This window comes from Aulostomus chinensis, chromosome 16 (genome assembly GCF_037954235.1).
Source record: "Aulostomus chinensis isolate RoL2024-O1b breed Wild chromosome 16, RoL_Achi_v1.0, whole genome shotgun sequence".
Classification (NCBI taxonomy): Eukaryota; Metazoa; Chordata; class Actinopteri; order Syngnathiformes; family Aulostomidae; genus Aulostomus; species Aulostomus chinensis.
In genome coordinates, this window is record NC_141335.1 from 22,750,355 (window position 1) to 22,768,276 (window position 17,922).

At 43.3% G+C, this 17,922-nt stretch overlaps 1 protein-coding gene across 6 annotated transcripts in view; it reads right to left on the minus strand.

Annotated features, from left to right (window-relative positions):
* sipa1l2a (signal-induced proliferation-associated 1like 2, genome duplicate a) overlaps positions 1-17,922 on the minus strand; it is an 86,364-nt gene that overhangs the window by 22,536 nt on the left and 45,906 nt on the right. For all 6 annotated transcript variants that reach the window (XM_086179735.1, XM_086179732.1, XM_086179731.1 and 3 more), the window contains exons 7-10: positions 17,228-17,385; positions 16,048-16,624; positions 7,524-7,798; positions 1,106-1,360 (exon numbers count right to left, since the gene is read on the minus strand). In XM_086179735.1, the coding sequence (XP_086035861.1) occupies positions 1,106-1,360; positions 7,524-7,798; positions 16,048-16,624; positions 17,228-17,385 (1,265 nt within the window). The remainder of the gene's footprint in view (positions 1-1,105; positions 1,361-7,523; positions 7,799-16,047; positions 16,625-17,227; positions 17,386-17,922) is intronic.

Here is a 17,922-nt window from a genome sequence, read left to right on the forward strand (position 1 = left end):
GTTGTGACACACTGGAAAGGTTATCGTGACTGTAGGGGTTTCATTAGAATGAACAAATCACCGCTTTACAAGGCGCGATGAAGATGTCCAAAAGAGACACCGTCTAGGACAGGAACAAAGTGTGAGTGTGGTCTTATCATCTGAAGGAAGATGAAAGGGAGGCCATGAATTAATTCCACTAAATGCTCCATTTAAATGCATGCAAATAAGGCAACACAATGGCAAGTACTTAAAAAGCTGGTGTTTTTTTTTTTTTTTTTTTTTTACTAAATATAAAAGGGCTGAGGGTTCAAAGATTTCATCTCAAAAGGATTGGCTCTTTGAGCGTCGGGATGTTTGATCGAAAACATCGCTTCTATCCAGCTGTCTCACAAACCCTAAGTGGAATGCCTGATGACTTCCAAGGAAAAAAAAAAGGTCTAGTTCATTTTGACATTCATTCTTTTTTCTTCTTCCATGATTAATGTCACTGTCCCTGCAATTGAATCTTGATACAGTTCAATGTTGGGGAAAATTTAATGACTTAAAAGCGTTCTTTGTTGTTGTTGTTGTTGGTTTAAATATTGTCCTTAATCGTATGAAAGTGTACTTCTATTTTGGAAATCTAAATCTACACACGTACGTCTACCAAGGTCAGTAAAAACTTCTTTGCTTTGCCATGTTACACGCATCTTTTGTGTTTTTTCCTCCAACAAGTTTTGTGATAATTGGCTTTTACGTAATCCTGCCGACAGATAAACACACCAGCAACAGGGGCAAGGGAGAACCTACCTCTAGGTGGTAGTAAAAATCCAAAGTGTTGGACTCCGATGTAGTATTTGCTCAGAGAGAGAGAGAGAGAGCGAGATCATGGAAGTCTTGCTTTTATGCACAGTAATTAGTCCTAAAATCTGGAAATAAGTTAGAATTGAACATCTGGATCCCTTGTTTTGAGTTAAGGGGGGTTTTTGAATGCGTTTTCCAATAAATTCCTGAAATAATCTGGCTAACAATCGTCAGCTAACTGTTTTAAAGACCTATTTTTAGTTACAAGATGTCATTTAACCAACTCTGGATGGAAGGAAAAGAGAGGAAAGGCAGTGGAGGCCCAAGTCAATGAGTGTACCTGGACCCATCTGGCAGCTTCCGATCGAAGGACGTGCTCCGTGGGATGGCTGCCTGGTGCTGCTGGAGGATCTGCTGGCACTGTAGGCGGTCGGGGCCCTGCGTGGGCGATCCTCGGGATAAAGGTGGTCCAGCAGCTGTGGGCACCCGATGCCAGGTGGTGTTTCTCCTGAAGGGTGTCTTGTACTCGCAGGGTGTACCCTCGCTGTCGACTTTGTACTCTACCATGGGTATGCGGTAGAGCTCAGAGCAGCCCCTGAGAGGAGAGGAGGGAGGTTCAAGGTCAGTCATGAGCCTGTAACAGAATAGCAAAAAAAACGGTAACGTCCTGGTAGATTTGCTGGTATTATTCATGTTCCTAGCGCCTCAAAATCTGTGAATATTTTTTTATTTAAGAGCTTATCCTTATTTTTGGAAGTTGTTATGCAGAACATCTTAGGATGCAGTTGCCCACCATCTGGCGTATTGGACAATACACTGTCAATGACGCCCTGCACAAAATTTTGGAGGAGGGGAAGCATTGGGTCTGTTGCCATGACGACACAAAAACACACTAACGCTGTCAGAAATATCTAGCAACAGACATGGAGATGTGGTGTATCCATGTTCTGGCACACACCTGCCTGCAAACTGTGAACACAAAAACACTCATATAACCACACTTTATATTAATAGAGCTGAAAACATCATGGACCGCTGCACCCCCCCCCCCCCCCCCCCACCCCCACACACACACACACACACCCCGTCTCTATCCCATTACTGTGAACAACACTGAAGATCTCAACGATGGACAGAGCCTGTGATGCTGTTTCATGCAACATTAATCTCCGAGGGTGGGAACACACTTGGTGTGTGAGTGTGTGAGAGAGAGAGAGAGAGAGAGACAGAGAGAGAGAGAGAGAGAGGCAGTTTACAGGATGATGGGTCAGGGTTAAACAGCCTGGATGCTCCTCTACCTCTCCAGAATCATCTCAAGCATGACCCTAATGATTACATTGGCCTCCCACTCCAAAGTCTATTTTCCAGAACTCACTGGCCGGTGGAAATCTATGTATACTTTGCTGGGGTCATACATGTACACACAGTTGGGCTTGAGGAGAGTGTGTTGACTGATTGTGAAGGCTGAGGCGGAGGGGACAAGTAATCCCCCTCAGAGAGGCCCTTTCATCAAACTGGGCCACGGCTTGCTGGGCGGTTTACAGCCAGCATCTCACTGGAGCTGCGGGTGTTATAAGATCTAACTAGATCATCCTTTGCTTCCCATGTCTCCCCGATGTCACCCATCTTGCACATCTGGTCAATGTCAACATCAAACCGCTTCATTCATGATGGAGAGACTGTCAATGGCACGAGCTACACACTTTAGATCTTTCAGTGTACATAATTTATTTACCGTATGCATGTAGCATGCATCACTGGTTTGATATATGGGGCAGTGAGAGTAATGAGAAGCATCAGAAGATCAGGTATGCCCATTCATCTGAAATGCTATCTTATTGGGTTAAACAGGGGACAAACCATGAGTCAATGCTAGCATATACATTTCTTATTCCATGAGGTTTCATCTTGTTTTACTATCACTTTCATCCGGCTCCTAAAGCCAGTTGGTCAACAGCTTTTTTCTGCAGGGATGCAAACCCACTCATTACCTTGATTAACTGTGTGTGATAATGTCAGGTTGCCACACACGATTAGCCACTGGACAGGCTAACCCTGGCTAACAGCTTGTCAACAGGAGCGGTCTCACTTGATGTCTCTCGCTGTGCTTTTTACACCAGAATGATCAAGAACTGACAGTCCAGATTTCTCTCATGATCCTAATATTCCACCTCGGTGCCTGCTAGCTAGACTGCAGGTGGACATAACCATCACGTACTGGCCTGATGTGTGAGGAATGTGTTTGTAATGTATAGGGGGACTTTGTCTCTCTGTGTAAATCATGGAGAAACAGCAGGAAACTGGTGTTAAACCTGAGCTGGAGGCTGGTGGTGGAGGAAAGGCTGTTAGACCCATCTAGCCAGCAATGAGGAGAGCAACTGGTGCGAAAAAAATCCTCTATTTCCTCTTGATTCCACAAAGAACTGCTGCAACATTTGTCCAGCTCAACGTGAATAGCTATAAATTATAGACAGTATATAAGCTTGTGGAGAAAGAGGACATCTATGGTAGCGCTTTCATTGGATCAAAAAAAATCAAACCTGAACTGGGCAACAGTTTTAGGTCAGAGCTCAACTTGAACCTGGATTTAAACTGTTTAACACTCTTGGTTTAGCGATGCAAAGAACAAGCATGAACGAAAGTAAACAAGTGCTGTAGTTTGTCAAACAACTCAAATCAAAATGTCTGTGGATTACTGAGCGTATGGCTGGACAAAGAAGACATGGATTTGAGTTGCTGGAGTTTAATGTATGTTTCTGGACAGTTTTGTTGTTCGCCATCAGTCACCACTTGCTTCAAGCTAAATGTATGTATGTGGCTGGCTCTTTCTGCATTCCGGGGTCACAAAGAAGTGATGCAGGAAGGAAAAGACAACTTTGTGGAGTCAAAGACACCTATTTTTGAGTACATGAAAGAGAAACTTTGTATGTGTTATTAAAAACACAAACTCTTTCTCTCAAAATCCAACCTGTAACCATGGTAGCAAGTTGGAGCCCCGGTGAGACAGACACGGATACAATTTGAACTGGAGAGAGAAAATTAAATCTCTAATCTACATCTGAAAACTACATTCAAGTTGACTAAAGTTTTGTTAAAATAAGTAGCTAGCCGTTTGGTGCGTCATTAGAAAATAGAACCAATAAGTAAAAAAGACCTTAGCAGTCTTTGTAGCCTGCTTGAGGTGAACAATCAGCTCCTTCAGCTATCGGCCCTCAACAAAGTAGAACAGGTCAGTGTGAAAGCAGGACCTTGGACCTCAGTCTGAGAGCTGTCACTGCAATGACATAGCCAGCGACTGAAGGACATGCTAATCCATTCCCACAGTCCATGTCACAGCAAAGAGCCACAGAGGTGGTGACCTTCACCAGCCGTTCGCAGGCTATTGTCAAGAGGTTCATTAAAAAAAAGGGGAGGTGAAAAGTGTTTATGTTGGCAAAAAAAAAGGACACTTTTCCAATGCCTCCTCTGCCAGCTGATCAAGAGGGAAGAATAGCTCCTGTGCAGACAGTGAGGGGGATTAAGCAGAGCAATTTGTGATGTGGGCTCTCTTGAGTTTTGGTTTAGCGGTGCTCTCTTTCACAGGGAGTCGGCATGGGAAGTAAGAAATCCGGCTTAACTTCAGTCCAGATGAGAATCCATGATGACGAGTGTGATGACACTTCAAAGGAAAGGTCACAAGTGACCATCTGAATGTCGCTGGCGATACTCATTCTCAGCAGGGGTCTGCAGCAGCAGGAACCAAGTTTTACTCAGTTTAGCCGCCATCCCAAACATGAATGTGCATTCTGTTAAAATAAAAAGCTTTAATGGAGAGATTTTATTTCCCCTTGTGTGTGTTTGTGCATCTTGTTGTCATCATCCATGTTGGCCCACATTGGACTGATCCACTTGTTTACCCTAACATCTCTGATGACCATATACCAAAACACAGGCTACATACACAACCATGGCAACGTTCTGTACATTACATTCCAGTTTCAAAGAGCTAATCTTTTTCATCTTTTTCTCATTAGTTTGATCCCACACTAGCATGTTGAACTTGTTTAAAGCTTTGTAGAGTGATGATGGAAAAGCCTCTGGTATTGCACGGGGCTAAAACCACATCCTGCCTCCAGTGTAAATAAATATAGTACAAGGTAAGACTAATATTAGAGCCCCATCTCCTCTGGCTTCAGACCGAGGGGGATATAACCGTTAAAGGCATGAACAGCTATAGGGGGTCTGCCACAAAGCAATGCTATACATAGTTCAGTTCAGAATATCAATTTTTCTACAAATAAAAAAAAAGAAGAAGAAGAAGAAAGAATTCAAAATTATTTTAGCAGTGAGATGGTCACATCAGTTTTGCTTTAACGGGGAGAAATTGCAGATCAAGAGGCCTAATTGCTATTCTGACAATATGCAAGCAGTGAAAAGGAAACTTCTAGCCTCTTTAAGCGCTTATAAAAACATTCTTCCTCGTAATGGTGGCAGTGTGGAGCCAGGGAGCATTGTCTGGAGGTCATGAGACTCTCGTCCATTGTTGTTACTCTTGCCCCCATCTCTCTGGCCACAGGGGACTGACTGGGGCCGAGGAGCCCCCGCTGAATTCCTTTCCTTTGAGATAATAGTGGAGAAACTGGAGCACTTATTGTTGACTGCAAGACTTTAGCAACTCAAAGATGCAGCCAGCGAAAAGAGATGAGGACCCTCAAGATTCTTCAACCGACCTCTCACCTCTTGATTTGTTAGAGCCCTGGGAGAAAATTTACAGGGGCTGAGAACTTGTCATGAGTTGATGATGAAAAAATGGTCTTTTCATTGAGCGAACGTCCCAGAAGAGATTGACAGCACAGACCAGGACTGTCTTCGACTGTAATACCAACTAATCTGCCACATGCATCTGTTAGCACACACCACATACGGGTCAAGCTCACTCCAACGTGCCTCACACTGCATGATTTCATGAACACAATTGGACATCACTATGTGGCATGGTGTATGTTCCTAAAACCACATCCTAACAAGCATCAACAGTCACTCACATCAAACCCGATGTCTTACACTGACTCAGAGACCATGCCAAAAGCTTTATTCATCAAATCCTCCATCCTGTAACCACAGCGCTTCAGAGCTGGACTTAACGTTTGCTGACACAGAAACACTTTTGGAGGATGTTAGTTTTGTCTGCTTTCTGCTTCCCTGAACTGTGATTATGATTGTATCATCATGTATCATCGCAGATCGTGGTAAGAGGATTAGATGTTGGTTCTGCCAACGACGCTGCTGCTGTGTTGGATTCACAGATGAGGCATGTTAGTCCACCATCTGGGGGAGAAAATATGTCGCTCCTTGCCTTCCAGACCAGAAGACAAAGTTGAAAAACAGTTAAATGAGTCACTCGTTGACATAACAACTCACATATACAAACATGCACACACACACACACACACACACACACACACACACACACACACACACACACACACACACACAGTTCAACATAGTAGCTGTCCCCCACAAACTAGTTGACATGGCTGCTATTAATATCACGTTTCAAAAATATACATCAAACTTAATCAAAAATTCTTTAAATTTTTGTTCAGTTTAGAATTCCCTGAGCTACAAATATGCACACTGAATAAACACACGCCTAATTCACCACCCCTCTTTGGTATAATTAAAATGCCTTCGTTGCACCGGTGTGGTCATGTGTGACCTTAAAACACAAACTCTGATACGTTTCAGCATTTGTCAGGGAGTCAAACACATCGTAGTAGCTTAAGGTCACACATGGCTGCGCGGGTACAATAAAGGCATTTTAATGATACAAAAGAGAGTAAAACAGAGAGTTTTTTTCTGGATTTGATCTCTCCACATGTCCCTGTCAAAAGACCACCTCTATGGAGTCCAGGGAACATTTCTACCTTTTCCTTTTTCATAATAAATTTACAACTTGATTTGCTAATTGTTTATTAGCTAACAACATTAGCATGACCTCCAGCCTCATAAACAATCGAGTGCAGTGCAGACTTGGCAGTGTCTTGTCACTCTGCTGTGGTTATTTGTGTGCTGGGAACAGCATTTGCCAGCAAATCTGCTGCAGCCTGAAACACACTCAAAACAAAGATGTTGAACATCAGAGTGTGAACCAGTGATGGATATGTCTCTCGCAGACAAAGCATTTTATACAGACCTTCATCTATTCTCATCATATCCTTTGAAATATGCTCCTCTCTTTTTATTACAGGAGTGACAGAGTCTCCCCGTGGGTGTGTGTCCCCAAAAAGCCAAACACTCCCACACTAATTGCTGAATAGAAGATTGGGCGAGGACAGGGGGAAAAAAAGCAATCTGCAAATGTGAGCAGTCAGACAATGGCAGGGAGAGTTGAGCCATTAATCAAAATGTTCCTCTCATTATCATTAGTGAGAAACGCTGACGGTCCACGTCTGCGTGACTCTACAGCTCTGCTGGAGCTTTCTCTCGTAACAAAGCCACATCCATACAAAGGAATCGGTAGACAACATCAGGCCTGGTGCAAAAAACCTCAATGCAAGCATTTCTCTATGCTAATTATCTAATAGATGAGAGCAAACGTCAAGCTAATTTTCCCCGAGTGCATGCAAAAACAAGAAAACCATGAGACTTCTCATCTGGTATGACTTCCTTCATGCCTGAGCAGTATCTGCCTCTCCCTTTCCCAGAAAATCTGCACATGTTCCTCATCTTATGATTGTGGTGTCATTTTAATCTGGACAACAAGTTGTGTTAATTACCTTCGAGGGGTGCCGTCTTCATGAGGTTGGATTATAACGACTTTGACAGTAACAGAGGTGCGCAGTAGGTCAATCATCTGCTCGTGGGTAAGAGTAGCAACTGCAACCTTGCAGATCTCCACCAGCCGGCTGCCCTGCCTCAGTCCCGCCTTCCAGGCGAAGCCAAAGGGCTCGACGTCGGCCACAATGCCCTCAAAGTTGACATGGAAACCCAGCTGACCAAGGCCATTCCGACGTAAAGTCATCTCTGATGTCTCACAGCCTCTGGTGGTGATCTGGAACCAGAAACAAAATTGAATTTGATTATCACGTGCGGTTCATATGTGCAACGATCTGCTCTTGAAATTGGAGCTTTACTAGACGCACTCCAGACAACAAACAGCAAGACCTGAAAGCGACGAGAGAGGCGAGAATGATTTTTTATAAAAGGGTCAGACTGAGATTGTTGCTTTCTCTCAGCTCAAACATACAAAGCTACACTAGCATAAAATAAATACAAAAATAAGCAACTGTGCTGCTCAGAAATGAATCTGGGGTGATATAATTGCACAGGCTGACATGGTGCTAGTGATTCTATTAATCATGCAGCACGAGATCATACTGAGACAGGCAGAGCACAAAATCCTAACGTCTTATTAAAGCTTTATAAATCAGTATATTCTTACAGTCAACTTCAATGTAGCACAGTTGGCATCGTACCTAATAATTCACATAAAAATACAACTATTTCGGGCAGCATGGTGGTGCAGTGGTCAGCACTGTCGCTTCACAGCAAGAAGGTTCTGGGTTCGAGTTCTGGCTCAGGCATGGGATCTTTCTGGGTGAGTCTCCATGTTCTCCCTGTTCCTGTGTGGGTTCTCTCCGGTACTCCAGCTTCCTCCCACAGTCCAAAGACATCAAGAGGGGATGAGGCTGATTGATACTCTAAATTGACCGTAGGTGTGACTGTGAGTGTGAATGGTTGTCTGTCTACATGTGTTGGCCCTGCCATGGACTGGTGAGCTGTCCAGGGTGAACGCCGCTTCATGCCTGAAAGCTGCTGGGATAGGCTCCAACCCTTAACAGGATAAGCGGAAGAAAATGGATGGATGGATGGACAGAACTATTTCAAGAACTTCCATGTTACACAACAGAACTGGTTAGAGCTGAGCCTTGCACAGAGATGGCTAAAAAGATGTGCACCACACACACAAAGACCCACCTCTCTCTCTGGATGTTAACTGCAGTGGTGAGTGCAGCATTGGGAATTAGGTTCAAATTAAGTCCTGAAGCGTGGACACGGCTGAGTCAATGAAACAAGATTCAAGTCTTTGTCATAGTTACATGTTTTACAAATGTGTTATCTGCATCCACTTAAAATGGTAGCGAAGAAAACAAACAAACAAACAAAAAAATCCCATTTCTCCAGCGGCTGCAGACTACAGGCAGAGTCTGCTTGCTCAACTGTGTGCTTGGATGAAACTTGAAGGATACACTTGCATGCAACTTTAAGCTGCTCACTTTGCCCAGTTGTGGTTGATTGCCTAATCCTCTGCTTTAATGCAGGTTCACACGAAGTTCAGGAAACCCATTTCAGTTCAGAAGCAACATGCGAGTAAAAACAGCGTGTGAAGATGACAACATGCAATCTATTTTCAGCCCGATGACATAAAGTGATCGTGCTCATTCAGAGGTTAAACTGTGGAGGAGGTGAACTGTGTTACTGGATGGTTTTGGGGGACGACCACTGCAGAAGAATTCTGACTGCACCCAACAAGCTTTAATCACCCGTCAGATTAGTCTTGGTTCAGTTGTGCTTGACTGCCTCGATTTGCCAGAGTGGCAGCTGGCTTCAGGGACACATTAACTCAGACTTTGGCCTGTCAACACTTCACCAGATTCTCACACAGGCAGAAATCCTAACCTCCTGTGTGAGAGAACCCCAGACAACCCTGATGGACCATAACGCATCTGCCGTGTCTTCAAAGTGAGACGGGGAGTTCCTAAGGTACGTTGGTGGGCTTCTTTGTCACTTCGCTCCATGTGGCATCTCATCCTCAACTTGCTCAATCTGACTCTTTAATAAGTAATAATTTAAAAAAAGGCACACCTTGGAAAATGACCCACAAACTAAAGGATCATTCTGCTTCGAGGGAAAAAGAAAGTGGAAGACCAGAAACCCTCTGGGGGCTAAGCCTGGAGCTAAATGGTCTGTGTGAGGAAGACATTGGTCTGGGTAGTGGGACCATGAATCAAACTGGCCGTTGTCAGAAATTCATTAGGCCTAAATAATTGCTTTCTAAATGCCTTCATCTGGGCTTTTTATTCAGTCCATCCAGAAAATTAATGTGCCCAGGATCTCCTTTAGCAGGACGCTCATTATCTATGAAGGATTTGTGGTCTGTAAAGTTGTTGTTTTTTTTAAGAATGGTGAGGTGCAGTCTGGCAGTGTGGATGTGCCCTGCTGGCTAAAGCGTCTGGGTTCAGATAACATGAAACCTACATTACCACCCTAAAGAAGCAGACAGCCTCCAATCTGCTGTCAAGCAGCGACTGGCAGAGATCCTCAGTGAGAAGTCTGACAGCCACAAGTACATGTGACATTGATGTCCTCCTCTGCGGTAGCGCGTCACACAGAGTTTGACAAACCCTGTCGGCCCTCTTAACTTCAAAGCACAGAAGCAGAGATCGGTGCAGGGCTGCTGGCTTCCTCTGGGCTGTTTATTTGTCTCGTAGGAAACAATAGGAATATCTGGGACAGTGGCCCCTAATGTGATTAAGCATATTCTTGCTTGGAGGGGGGAAACTGGAGCAAACAACCAGCAGTTAGCTGTGCTACTGATGAGTGAAAAAAACAAACAAATAACAGCTATTAAGTAATTTATCAAGAGCAATATAAAACGCTGATGACAAATTTGCTGCTTTTCTCTCCGATACTCAACTTGGGATCTGAAAAACAACTTAAAAATCTCACCTTTTAATCATTTGTAAAACAATGAATAGATTGATCAAATTTGATTAGGAGAACAAGAAAGTCATTGCTTGCTGAACTAGGGAGTGATGCATCATTTTGTATAAAAAAAAGGAGAAAATCTGAAAATGGTGAAAAATACTATCTCTAGATCTAGAATCTACAAATAAAGATCACGAATTTGGCAGAACTCAACCCCATCAAGCGGTCCAAATGCAAAAGATATACCTCCAAAAAAATGCAATGTTTTCATTAAGTTCCATGAATGTTAATTTAGCTTCATAGATTCTTGTGTGTTATTGCTAGCAGGCAGACGGACAAAGACCTTCAAAAGCTTCCCATCCTCCACAGGTAATGTCCTCACTGACTCTTGGCAGAGGCACATGTTCATTTTACCACAAGGTTAGGGTTCATCACGACTTCATCATGATCTGATCCAACTGCTCCTTTAGCCAAAAACTGCTGCGATGCAATTCAATCCAATACTCCAGTGTACATGAAATATGATGAAATACAACACAGTCTGTTAATGACATGTAACATTTTATTCATAATTATCACTGGAGTTGTCCGGTCTGGGTGGAAAGGGTGAATACAGTTGTACGTCCATAACACAAGTACTTGGAGTGATGTGAAGGAAGCCAGGCTTTGCTTGGAAGCCTGCTGCAACCTAGAACCCCTCCGTCGTTAGCAGAAGCTGCCCATAGCATTGTGGCTAGTGTGAAAACGGTATTTATGCCTCAGGCGGATGCCTCAGGATCATCTATCATTTACCTGATGCATCATGCACATAAACTGAGGATCGACAACAAAATAGTAACAGGTTATTTTTTCGCTCCGACGACCAACCATTCATTTCAGCTGACCTGAGTTACGCTTCCTTATCAAACTATTTAATCTGAGGCTGCCACTAACACTTACTATCATCAGCAATTAATCTGCCGATTAGCTTGACAATTATTCAGTTTATTGTTTGGTTTTTAAAATTTCAAGAAAGTAAAAAAAAACAAAAAAAACAACCCTCATCACAATTTCCCAAAGTGATGTGTTCAAGTTGCTTTTGTCCATCCGATAGCCTGGAACCCACAAAAGCAGCACAATTCTTACATCCAAGCGTTTGGAGCCAGCAAATTATTGAATTTTGACTCTTTTTTTGGGGGGTTAGAGAAAAAGGCTGAAAGAATTAATTGATTAGCAAATGATTGCCTGTCCTGTAAACTGACTGATGGATTAGCTGTTGCAGCTCTAATTGATCCACAGGTTCTCTCTTCATTTGCAGACATGCGGACGCAGCCGCACCAATACAACTTGTCTAATACCCCCCACCGCCACGCCATCCCCGTCCAGCGATGCCCCGGAGAGAGCAGGATGTTATCACAAAGCTATCGCTGCTCTTACACTGGCCTCCTCTGTGAGTTACTGTTCACTCTTCCTGTCTGGGTTTGCATGACATCACAGGTCCGGCAGGTTGTAAATCCTACCAATGAAACACGATTCGGCTCAACCTCTGCGAGTCTTAGGAAAACACAGACACCTTTGGGACCGGGTTTACAGGGTCAGCTCAAACCCAAATATGCCCACTGCAGCACAGCCGCCTGCTTCTTCGCACTTATTCAGCTTCTTCTGTGAAATATCTCTCTCGAGTCTCGTGGGTACGTGGACCGCAAATGTGAGAGGAGATTAGCATAGTGAATGAGGAAGTGATGTCCTTTGGCTAATCAAAAATGCTAATAAATCCTGCTCTGTCCTTCCTTATGATGAGTGGAGTAGATACTCAATGACTCCCATGTCCTTTTAGATTAATTATGCTATGCTTGTTCATAATCTTGTGTTTTTAAAGTGGTTATGATATGCAGAATCTTTGTCCTCATGCTCATCTAGTTTTTCATTTTACTTATCATAATTTCTTAAGTCGCAGGGACTGTAGAATTCAAATAAATTTAGAGGGGGTCAAAAGGGAAGAGGGTTGAGCATTTTTCCGTTGAAGGCAGGGGAGTCAAATTCTTTAAACTTTTTAAAATCAGAACTTATCAGTGATCAAGTTTGTTTAAAATCATGAGGCATTTGCCCAGCAGCAGCCTGGCATCCAATAATTTGATTATGACAGACGGATATGAAGAGTCAAATATTTCATGTAGAAAAGACGATTTCATTTATGTTTATTCTGTTATTTGGAATCTGGGGTGAGGCGACGGTGTCATCCTACTGGGTGTTGGAAGTTAAAAAGGCAAAAATCACGATCCCCAGACAACAATCGTCCTTCAATGATCCACAAGTGTACGGCAACATGGATCGCGATCGTCTAAGAGAAAATAAAACGCGCACAAACCTCCTTAAAATGATGAAAGCAAATATTTTTAAGGCTGAACAGCTTTACATGTCACCACGCTGGGTGAGAAGCTGCTGCATTCAGATCAAAAAGTCTCTGGGTAGAAATGAAAGCTTGAAGGAAAGTCTCTTATTTAGAAGCAGAGGGGACAAAAGGGTGTTTCCTCAGTCGGTCAAGAACCAGAACATTAACAAGGATGAGAAGAAAACCCTGAAGGACATTGAGACCTTCTTTCACACCACCGTCCAGAAGACGCTGATCTAAGAGGGTCCACACACACGTGGTCACCCGCCATTTTGGAAGTCAACACAATTGATTTGGCTCAATGATCACGACGGGGCCTCTAGTCACATGTGGTGCATGGAGAATCCAGCGGTTAGCTTGTGATGTCAGGGGCAGGGAGACGTATGCTTCTACAGCCGCTGAGTCCGGGAGGAGGGACCCAATTTGAACAACTGTTGAGTTTACAATTTGCCTTTACCCATCTAATGGCTTCTACCTTGAAAGATACCTTGGCGTGTATCTCTGATGGCACGACATGACCCAATCTTACTATATGTGAACATTTCACAGCAAAATTCTGTGTGCTTTTTATAGATTTTTGTTGTTTTTTTTTTAAATCAAGCAATTCTGTATGTATGCGTGTTTCTGAGACGCTCATCTCAGGAACTGTTCAATCAGTCCACATCAAGCCTGGCATGGGTATGGCTGATGGCTCCAGGAAGGCCAGTGTCAAATGTGTTTTTCATGTTTTCATGTGGCGTGAAATCAACATTTTCTTTTCTTTTTTCCCCCCAAGTTGTGTGACCTCGGGATCTAAACAAGCAGCAGATATTAGTACTAAACTGGAAATATTCATTTTAGCATGTCCCATATATAAAAGAATATCATCTATCTATCACTATTCATCAATACATCTAAATTCAATTAAATCTTAAAATGGAATATTGTAGTTTGGTTCTTGAAAAGCCCCAAAAGATGTATTACAAGTCTCTCTCTCTCTCTCTCTCTCTCATTAAAAGTCAATTAAACTCACCTGCTGATTTTTTACTCTCTGCAATCAGTTTAAACAAAGAAAGATAGATAATAAATAAGATATTTATGTTCCATGTGCTATGTCATTTTATGTAAAAAAATAATGATTATTAAATGCTGACATTTCAGCTTCATTATGTCGCTCTTTTGATTTTGGCACAACAGTTTTTTCGTGGTTCTGAACCATTCGTCTGGTTTCAGTGAGGTACTGTTGATGGAGGCTGGTGGCACCGCGCTGGGTAAACCCTATATTAAAATGACATATTAACATCTTAAACTCATTAAAGAACTGGAAGTCAAAGGGGATCAAATGGTTTGTTGTCTGTTGTTAACTGAAGCAGTGGGTTAGTTAGGACAAACCCTAACACAATTTCAGACAGCAGTATCTGGGCTGAGAGACCAGAGATTTTGAAATAACCTTTCCACAAGACCTGAACCTTCCTGAACCCAAAATCAGCCAGTGTAGCCAGGTCTGGAGTGTTGCAGACGGTCGAGGCTGAGAGGACTTAGACTAAGTGGGCAGCTCTCAACAGGAGTGAAGCAGTCTGGGGCCAAGTGTCCTCTATTCTTAGTCTTTCAAACCCAAAAATGTGCTTCCTCTCCTCCCCCTTTTCAAAACTGGGTTAGTGTCCTGTTTAAGTTGCCTCCCTCTTTATGTCTACCCTGATATAAACCAATTCCAAAATGGCCCCAAAATCTCATCAACACTAATCTTTCCTTCCAATAAATCAGCAGCTACAGGGTGTGGTTCCAGCATTGTTATTTGAGGAATACGCTGCAAAGTTTCATCCTGGTTTATCCCCGTCAACAGCAGGGCAGCATCTGTTAATGTGTGACCTAAATAGTTGGCTGTGCACACCTCTGCTGATCCTGTGTGATGAGCCAAAAAAAACTATCAACAGGAGGTCTCCAATCCTCTCTGGAATCTGTTGATTTCACTCTACAGTTTCACGTTCAAATAACACTCACATGTCTGGACAGCACCGTGTGGAGCAGGTGGATACAGGAGGCAGGAGGGGGTAAAGCCAGGAAAACAAACACGTTTTGGGTTCATTCTGGAAGCTGTACTTGAACACTGTTACTAACACAAGGAAAGAAAATAACGAAGCGGAAGCTCAGCACAGAAAAGAATGCGACGGCCCTGCTGACATGATGAAAATGGAAGAAGGGTTGTGGGAGGTGGAAAAGCTACATTGGCAGGAGTGATGTTAGCAGAATGCATTTTATCACCGCACACGCTAATATCCAAACATTCTTCAATCCACTTTCTTATACACATCAATGCGTGAAAATGTATCAGCAAATGTACTGGTCAACTCCTTTATAAACAGCGGGCTCCAACAACTTTGAGGATGTTCTTTTTTTTTTTGAGACAAACAAGCTGCACAAGCGAGCTGAGAGATGAGGTAATCACGACACCAAACAACACACATCAATAATACATGGACTCCCACCTTTACGACACTCACAGTGCTTTACAATGTTGCCTCATTCCACCATTCTCACACACGCACACACACAACTGATGGTGGAGGCAGCAATACCAGGCAAGGCGCCAAGCTACTCATCAGGAGAAATTAGGAGATCAGTGTCTTGCTCAAGGACACGTCATCAAAGCCTTGGGAGCATCAAATCTGCGGACGTAGAACCCTCTACATCGTTTCACACAATCATGACCAACCACAGTCACCTATTAGGAAATGTTGAGCTGTCTCTCCATCATAATGTGGTTCACCAGCTACTCAGGAGTTCAAGTGCTGAGCAAAGGTGTCATCAGGCTAACATAGCTACGCTAAAGTTAGATTTTCCTTAATCCTGCTTCAGGTTTGTGTATTTTAGGGGCTCCATGTTGGCTAATCCATTTAAAAATGTTTTCAAACACACAATTGGAATGACAACTTAATCACATAAGTCATACTTTCAAAATATCAGAAACTGGTACCTGGAAACCAAACAGACGAAACCCTAAATTAACCACAGAGAATGCAAGCAGAGGTGAGCTCGTCCTGCTCTAATGGTAGTGCCATTTTTTTTTCCCCCAGCTGATTACAGGACAAGTAAAAAGTATTTGTATGAGATGGTATGATGTGTTTTTCAGACTGCTCCTCAAGACATAAAATACCACGCACTCATCTGGTCTCTCCAGCAGTCTAATCCATCAGAACTCTACAATAGAAAGATTATTATAGATGAGTCTTTAAGGGGCTTACCTCTAATCTTTGCACCATCTCCCGGATGTCCTCTCCGCAGTTATCGTGGGCAGACAGCATGATACACTCCCCACGCTCGTAGAAGATCTTAATGCTCATAATCCCTGAGGTCCATCCAATGACATCGCGACAAGAGCAGTTGAACACTACATTTTTGGACTCCTCCTCAATTAGCACAATGAACTCATTGGATATGCCGAGCAAGCAGTCCACGTCCATGGACTGGCCAAAGTCCCGGGCGCGGACGCTCCATGTGATGGCTCCCACACTGAGCAGATGTGCGTCCTTCCTGGGTTTCACCTTCTCTTTCTTCTTGGCCCCAAGGGTGATGAAGCTGAATTTGACAGCAGAGTCGATAGTGGCAGTGCTAACAAAGTTTTCCGCCAGGTCTTTGAGGTACTCCTGCCGTGTACGAGTCGCCATGGCTCGGAACTTCTCGGACTTGTGTGCTGCATTTTCTCCGTTAATGACCTTGGCAAGCAGGAAGTCCCTGAATACCGCTGACTTTGGGAAAGTCACAGACTTGGGAATAGGTGGGCCAAATGGAGGCACGTCTTTAGATCTGGACACGGCCACGCTGGAAAGCAGGATGGAATAAATGAGTCAAGTGATACACTGCACTGCTGACAAGGAGAGAAAGTACTGAACTGCACATGTGCAGACCAGCCATTTGAAGAGTGCTGATAATGATATGACTTGATATGAAGTAAATTATTTCTGTTGGAGAGTTGGAGTCCTGCAAAGAAGACTCCTGCTCTGTTCCACAAATGCTATATCATTAACAAGCGTCAGAACCTCTCAAGGAGAGAGCTGCAGTCGTAATTTCCAGGTGTCTCTGAAGATAATCTGTATCATCACTGTGCAGATCAAAAGAGTCTTGTGATTTCCGAACTTACTATGAAGTACCACAGAGTCTTGACAGAAACCACAGAAAGCACTCAGCAGGCTATCATTATTATCGTTCCAAATTAACTCCTCTAAAAAGTTCATGTAGAGCCATTTGGTATGAAGACGTCGATGCAAAGCACTTCAAAAGATAAACACGTTCCTCTAAATTGTCTTGAGGATGTTAATTTGCCTCTCATCCCATAGCGAAGTGCTGTCATATTTGGTGTTTCGACTCTGTCCTCTGATGTTTAGTAAAATAGCTTCAGGCGGGATGCATGCTTGTGCTGTTTACCTGTAGCAGACGTTATCAGTGCAGGGGTTGTGGACTTTGACGATGACAAACACATGCTGGAAATGAGAGCGGATGTTTTTGGGAGTAAAAGGAAGGGCCCCGGGCTCCTGGAATACTATAGTGACAATATCATTTCCGATGTGCCTCTTCCGTAATAACTGCAAAAGACAGAGAAATAAGTTAAATCAGAAGAGAAGGCGAGACAAGAGCACTGAAGAAGAGTCATCTTTTTATTGTGTGTTTCAAAAGTCTTAGATGTCTTCCTGATCCCCGTAACATTTCAATCTCAATGTAAAACTTTTAAAAGCAGAAGCAGGCTTAAGGGATTTTAAGGGGAAGCTGATTTATTCCCCCAAACCTAATTTATTTTGGACTCCCTCTATTGTTACCCTTTGCAGCAGACAGATACTGAATGGCTGTCAACCGGCGTCTGAAACAAGCAGGAACAGACGGTGCAGAGGTGAAACAGAGAGGATGAAGGGTGAGATCTGACGGGAGATTACGACCAGGGATTATATTAATCAATCCCACTGTGTAAAATACAATAGGAGGAGGAAAAGAAAAGATGGCCATTTAAGATGCACATGACAGATTAGGTCTCTGCTGTGTTCCACTTGGCCTCACTCACTCACCACCTCCTCCAGTTTATTCACCCTTGACACCGCTGCAGGTTTGCACCCACAGGGCTGGAGAGA